This window comes from Pteropus vampyrus, unplaced genomic scaffold (assembly GCF_000151845.1).
Source record: "Pteropus vampyrus isolate Shadow unplaced genomic scaffold, Pvam_2.0 Scaffold5, whole genome shotgun sequence".
NCBI lineage: Eukaryota > Metazoa > Chordata > Mammalia > Chiroptera > Pteropodidae > Pteropus > Pteropus vampyrus.
In genome coordinates this window covers 2,680,487-2,687,502 of record NW_011888786.1, presented here as the reverse complement: position 1 = coordinate 2,687,502, position 7,016 = coordinate 2,680,487, and the positions used below count along the sequence as shown (strand labels likewise).

At 47.8% G+C, this 7,016-nt stretch overlaps 1 protein-coding gene across 1 annotated transcript in view; it reads left to right on the top strand.

Moving 5' to 3' along the window:
- FAM184B (family with sequence similarity 184 member B) overlaps positions 1-7,016 on the top strand; it is a 72,564-nt gene that overhangs the window by 36,980 nt on the left and 28,568 nt on the right. Inside the window, exon 7 of the mRNA XM_023533944.1 lies at positions 2,932-3,033. Within this exon, the coding sequence (XP_023389712.1) occupies positions 2,932-3,033 (102 nt within the window). The remainder of the gene's footprint in view (positions 1-2,931; positions 3,034-7,016) is intronic.

The following is a 7,016-nucleotide window of genomic DNA, read 5'->3' as shown; positions in this document are numbered from 1 at the left end:
GATTCTGCGGCTCTGTGGTAGCGGGCCTGGTAAGCCGGCAGCTCTCTCGATCTCTGCTTCACCTTGGCTTCGGTATCACTTTTGTGGGTGTTAGACACTTTTGCCATCAGGGGCTCTGTTATCCAAAAAAATCTTAAAAATTATACTTTATGAATGAATTGGTATAAAGATGAATATAGGCAGGCTGTGGTTTTTGTTTTTGGTTTTGTTTTGTTTGTTTTTTTTTTTTGATGATTTTGTAAGAAATTAAAACATTTTCATGGCCCCTAAAAGTGTCATGGGCCCTAAGCACTGCATGTCTGCTATATCTGATGGAGAAGTCGGCTCAGATTCCAAATGTCTGTTGTCACTCCAGTTGTCACATCCAAATTTAAACCAGGAAACAGGGAGGATCCGTGATGACCAGGCCTGCCCACTTCGTCAGGAATCAAAAGGCATTCACAGAAGCCCAGCTGACTCCTGCCCCCATTGCTGATATGTGTGTCAGGTGGCCAGCCTGGGGAGGCAAGGATTTAGCTGTCAGGCCTCCATGGTGGAGGCGAGCGAGGGAGAAAGGGGTAGGCAACGGGTGTGGACCAGACGGACAACAGTTTGCTTCATGGGCCACCTGCCTAGATCACCCGGAGACCAAGGACAGAGTTTAAAAATTGCTGTCGACTCTGTTACTGGGGAGAAGAACTAGTGGAAGGGGCTGGAAATAAAGTCTGTTTCTGAGCCCCATTAGACAAAATGATGCTTCCCCCGTCCTCCCTCACACCTCCCAGGTGAGCCCTGCGTCTGCCACCCCACAGGAGCCCATGAAATCGGTCCCTCAGCCATAGCCAACCTTCTGAGGCAGGGGCGGGGGGCATTTTAACAATAGAAAGCCATGCGCAAAACAGTAGCGATAGTTTAGGAATACATAAAATGGAGATAAATCTAGAGACATGCCTGAGGATGGTGCAACCAAGTTCGAACCAGTGGTTATTTCTAGACGGGAGAAAGGATGATGGATCAGGAGAATTGCAGGAGCTGCAACTGTATTTGAGACGTGTCGTTCATTCGGCTGAGTGACGGGTATACACATCATGTTCCTTGAAGTCACATGGGTAAAAAGTAACGGATCTGGGATTCAACCCAGGTAATGGGGCTCTAAAGACCCCACTGTTCACCGCTGGGCTGACCACCTCTGGTATAGTAAGCTGCCTCCTTGATGGCTGAGGGTCATCCAGAACCAGTGTTTACAGATGGTTAGGCATGACCCAGAGGTCGGCCATGGACCAGGTGCCTCAGGCCTGTTCTTCATCCTCCATTTCTACCACCTGAATGGTAGGTGAGCTCTCCACCCACTTGTCAAAGCTAGAAATGGAAGAGTCACCCTTGAGCACGTGGCCCTCTCCCGCTCTCCCATCCTTGCTGCAGCCCCCGCTCCCCGCACCCCGCCATCGCGTCTCATCAGCTGTCAGGTCCCGCGGGTTCTACCACCTAAGCCTCTAGGTGCTCTGCCCTCTCTACACCAGTGCCCGGCCAAGACCCCCCGAATGGCTCGCCTCTGCCCCTTTTTTACCTGCTCATAGATGTTACATAAACAATCTCACGGGACTCGTTTAAATATTTCATAAGCCTTAGCAAGATGCGGTATAAGTAATTCCATAAACTTTAAACTATTTCTTCCCCAAATATCATTATGTAAAGCCAACTAGACGTCCGGGCGGCCTTGCCATTTTCCGTGATGTATCTCCCTGTCTCCATGCTCATTCGGCTGACTCCAGAACTAGTGCTCTAAAACCCAACTCTGCTTAAGGTCTCACTCCTTCTTCCCTAAAATCTACAATTCCCATTTTTCTTTTTTTTCTTAATTTGGGCCCAATCTAACTCAGCATTACGATTCCCCAGGACTCTGCCCGTCTCATCTAGCCCTTCACACTGGTCCCCCCCAGCTCTCCCCGCCCCATACACACACAGAACCTTCTCTCGGTCCTCACGCACATCCTACCTCCCTCCACCATCGCACCTGCTGGTTCTGCTGTCTGGAAGGCCCTTTCTCGCCTGTCACTAACGAACTCCTGTTCACCCGTCAGTACCCCTAAGGGCGCCCTGGACTCCGCTGGGTAGAGTTTACTGTTGTACATTCTCTGCAGTAATACCGGCTTCATAGCTGAGATGTGAGGATTAAAAGAGTTAAGACTAGAAAATGCTTAGGCCTACGCCCGGAGCAGACCAAACGTGCCATTAATGGCGCTGTGATTTTGTGCAGATGTCTACTGAATGTTGCCGTGATTATAAATACGTGGCTGTTTCCTCCATGATATGACACCTCCTGGAAGAGTATATTTTACTCTCTTACCAACTCACTTTTACTCAGTCCCTTCCCCTTCCCTCCCATGGTGCCTGAGGAGTGTTAGGCTTTCTGCAAAGATCTGATAGCAGTGCCTGAGTTTCCTCCATAGTCATTGGTCTTGTTCTTCTCCAAGTCTCGAGCAGGAAAGCCAGTCTGTTTAATCGACATTCCAATTAGTTGGATAATAATAGTAATTGTGATACGGGCTTTGCAATTTAAGAGCGCCGTCCAGCCACTCTTCTCTCATATTATCTGTGTAATTCTTAAATGTTGTTCCTTTTCTTTACCAATTAACTCTCTCAAAAAAATCAATAGTGCGAAATGGTATGAGAGCCGATGAAAACCACCCTACGGCGCCAGTTAGACAACACGTCTGTAAGTGATTTTGAGGGAGGTGCGGGATGCTCTAAACCCACCGGGCTCATCTTCTTCTGGAAAGGCTAAGCAACAGCTCATTAGAAATGGCCTCTCTAGGAGCATGTTTGGAATTTCTCTGATGGGGCGCCGTCCCCAGAACTGATCGCCCCAGGAGAACGGCTTCCCAGAGTGATGACCGCATCCAAACGGTAGGACTTGGCTTCACTGCCGAGTGTTTCTGTTCTTCGTTTTAGGTTTTAAGGCTGGAAGAATGTATCCAGCAGAGCAAGGTGTGTCCCCGCCCAGGTGAGGGACAGGGCCCGCACTGCCAGCACGGCAGCATCGAAGAGACCCAGGTAACCTTCAGCTCTTCCCGCCTTAATTAAGAACATTTCTCTTCCTTTTTCCGTGCTTCGGCATCCCCAGTGACACATGCTGCCATTGATGGGCTTTTTGCATTTTCCCCTCAGAGCTGCCAAAATGCCTGAAAACAAAACAAAACAAAACAAAACAAAAACACCACCAAATCTACTTGCTAAAACCACAAAGAAAATAGAGTTCTGAGCAATGATCCGCGTGGTTTGAGAAAGACCAAGACTTGTCAGAAGAATCCTCTCTCCCTTCTTGAGAGCAGCCTGCTTGGCAGACAAGGGCACTCGACCAGAGCCAGGCCTTCAGCGTGCTCTAACAGTGATAAGAAAGCCCGCTGGCTGCCTCCCTCCTTGTCTGTGACATCGGTCGCTCCCACACGAGCCCTCCCACATGACGCTGCCTTTTTAGAGACTGCTTGAGGACAGAAGCTAGCTCCTGTCTGTCTCTCTGTCCTGCTCCTGGTAGGCGGTATAATCTTCCTAGGCTTGTCACAATGAATTACCACATGCTTGGTGGCTTAAACCACAGAAACGTTATCGTCTCACAGTTTTCGAGGCCAGAAGTCCAATATCAGGCTGTCCGCAGGGAGCTCTGAAGGACATTCTGTGTCATGCTTCTTCCCTGGCTTGTCCCTCTTGAGCTTGGTCTCTAGAGAGAAGTACAGACCCCTCCTCCATACAGTTGCGGGAGGAAGCTCAATGACTACCAATTTTGTTTGATTCAGCTCACTATGTGCATTATTCATTCATTCCACAGTCATTTGTGGAATCCTAGAATACGCCAGCCTCTGAGCTAGATGTTAGAGGAAGAAATATGCATAAGCAAATGACTTTAAAATGATGTGGACACTTAGTAATAGAATTAAACATCTGGCACTGTTTTCTATTAGGTAACCGTTATGAGCTTTGCACGTATAGTTGGTTTTTTTGAATTAAGTTTTGTTTTTTTTTTAAAATAGGTAATTCACTTACGTGGCACAGAATTCCAAAGATGTAAAAGGTATAAAGTGAAAAGCATATCCCTTCCCTCTAGTTTCCTGCGTTATCATTTTGTTTTGTTTTTATTTCTTCTTGCATATCCTTTCAGAGCCACCCCATGCATATGCAGGGATTTTCCCACAAATGATCACATACTCTCCTGCACGCCGTTTGTTCTAAGTTAAATTTTTATAGCTTGGAGATTATAACACATCAGTACACTTCCACATCGACTCTATTTAATTTTTTTAAAGAACAACTGTCTAGCGTTCCCTTGAACAGAAAAAGGTAACATATTTAACCTTCCCTTATGATGGATATTTAGGTTGTTCCTAACTTTCGCTATTATAGATAATACTTAAATGATAATAGATAATACAGAGCTGTGGAGGGATATAGTGTAGTATAATAGTTAAGCTCACTTCTGATGCCGGGCTGGAAAATCTTGGACGAATGATTTGAAGTCTCCTTGCTAGAGCTTCCTTATCTGTAAAATGTAGCTCATATCGCCTACCTTTGAGGGTTTTGTGAGGCCTAAATGAGTTAACATACGCACAGTGTCGGAAACAGCACGTAGCAGGTGTAAATGCTCCATAGGTGGTAATACTTTCAGTTGTAGAACTTGCTGCGTCCAATGATATGTGCATTTTTAACTTTGATGCACATACCACGGTGCCTTCTGTTGCAGCCATTTCAACATATACTCCCACCGGCAGCCCATGTGAGTGCCTGCTGCCTCGCAACCTTGCCGACGCAGAGAGTAACAAAACTCTCTGAACACGGCCAATCAGAGAACGTCTGTAATTGAGTTCAGATATTTTTGGCAAGCCAACTACATGCCAGCCCAGCGAGTCGTAGCTTTGCTTAGGCCCTGAAGATACAAAGTCCTAGAGAAGTTCCCCAGGCCACCTAGATGATGTGTGAGCCCACTGCAGCAACGCAAGATGCTGCAAGGGGCAGGTCAGCCTTCAAGGAGGAGGCTTAGCGGGGCTTGAACGCCCCACGGCTGGTCTGGGGGTGGAGAGCGGGATGCCCCACCAGGATGCGAAAGGACGGCTTCCCCAGGGATGTTCTTGCTGGGGGCTCTGACAGTTGGCTTTGTTCAGGGCTCCAGAGTCTTGGTTTTGGCCCTTAGCTGTTCTGCCAAAGCAATTCAGTGAGTCGAAGAGATATAAACAATAAATAATAACGCCAGCTGAGAGGGGACTTTTCACTCCAGTCTCAGAGCATGCCACACCTGGGCGTGGCTCTGCCCCCGTCGAAGTCAGCTGGGCCTTTACTGAACCTTTTGTCCTGGTCTCTCATGTCTGGTCTCCTTGATTCTCTTAGCATCACTGTTTTATTCATTGTTTTCCAGAAAGCCATTCCAGTCTTGGTAATTCTCAAGAGACATTTTTTTGCTGGAAGACCCCTAATGTCTGGGTCACAGTGAACTGGGGACAGATTCGGGTTGACATTTTTCATGGATTCCCCTACTTGCACCCACTCCAGGAGAACAAGGATAGTCATTTGTAATAATTATTATGCAAGGCATTTCGCCCCGACAGGTATCTGAGTGCTGTGACTACGCAAGGCTCAGGGGCCTGATGCACGGTGAACGCAGGATGAGGCCTGGTCCTGGTCCTTGGTGAGCTCTATCTCAAATAGGAGAAATTGATATTTACTTAAGTGATAGTCTGGTGTGATTAATGCTGTACAATAAGGGCTGGAAGACCTTGTGCAGCCAGTATGGGAGAGGGAGTTTTCTGCCTAGGGAATCCAGGAATTTCACAGAGACTCAGTGACCTCTGTTTGTCACCTGTCTGAATACTGAAGTTGCACATGACTTCCCCAGAAAGGGCCATGGCCAGGGGAAGGAGCACAGTGAAAGGTCCCAAGGTCAATCCCTGGGGCTGCTGGGAAAGGAGACAAGAGGCCTTCTGAGGCCCCCGTAGGCCCGAGAAGTATCCCCTGCTCACGAGAGGCCCTGTGCTGTTTCCTGGGCAGCAGTCATCCTGTACCAAATCTGGAGGGTCATGTGACTCAGAGAGCGTCAGCTGTCCTGGGGGTCAGCAGATAAACAATCATGAAGCCCATAAGCATCTGCGATGTGCTGAGTGTCTTCAGGCCATTAGGGGCCGCTCCCCTCTGTCTGATGTCATTTGAAGGGTCTGGCACCATCCAACATGGAATAAGGTGGGCTTCCCCGGAGACCCCATCCATGCAGATGCCCGGCTGAGAGGGGCCGAGATCTGCTGGAGCAGGGGAAGGCGACAGCTCTCATCTGAGGGTTAGGGCACAGATTCCACCCCAGCTTTACCTGGCACCTGTGTGGGGACCTCAAGCAAGTCCGAAAACTTCTCCTAAAACAGTTTCCTTATCACTCTTAATGGCAGACACAGATAAGGCCCTGAGTACGTGCCAGGCACATAGTGCTCTACACAGTCCCACATAACCGATGAGGCGTTATTATTAGCCTTGTTTTACGATAGAGAAATTGAGGCCCAAAGAGCAGCACTGGGGCCCATGCTCTAAACCACGTTACTATCCTGCTTCTCGCTAGTAAAACAGCGGTGATAATCCCGCCCTCCCCACCCTGGAGACTTGTGGTTATGCACGGAAGAAAGAATATGAAGGCATTTTTCAAAACTGTTAAACATTCTATATATGTATAAGGTGACTTTATAGTGTCTGTGACAGTTTCCTGTAATCATTTCGGTGAAACCTCATTGCATTAGGTGTTCTATTTTAAGAGGCACATGATACACCTTTGAAAGACTGACAACTGAACTTGAGAGTGGCTTTGAATATTTCCTTCCAGAAATATTCAAAAATTTGCTGGGCGTGGGTGTTCCTTTAAAATAGAAACCATCCAGAAGAGGTTAACTGCCTGGAAGATGAAAGATGAAGACCTAATGTGAACACAGGTTTAAAATAGACAACCAGTCTACAGCCATGCCACCCTGAACATGCCCGATCTCGTCTGATCTCGGAAGCTAAGCAGGGTCAGT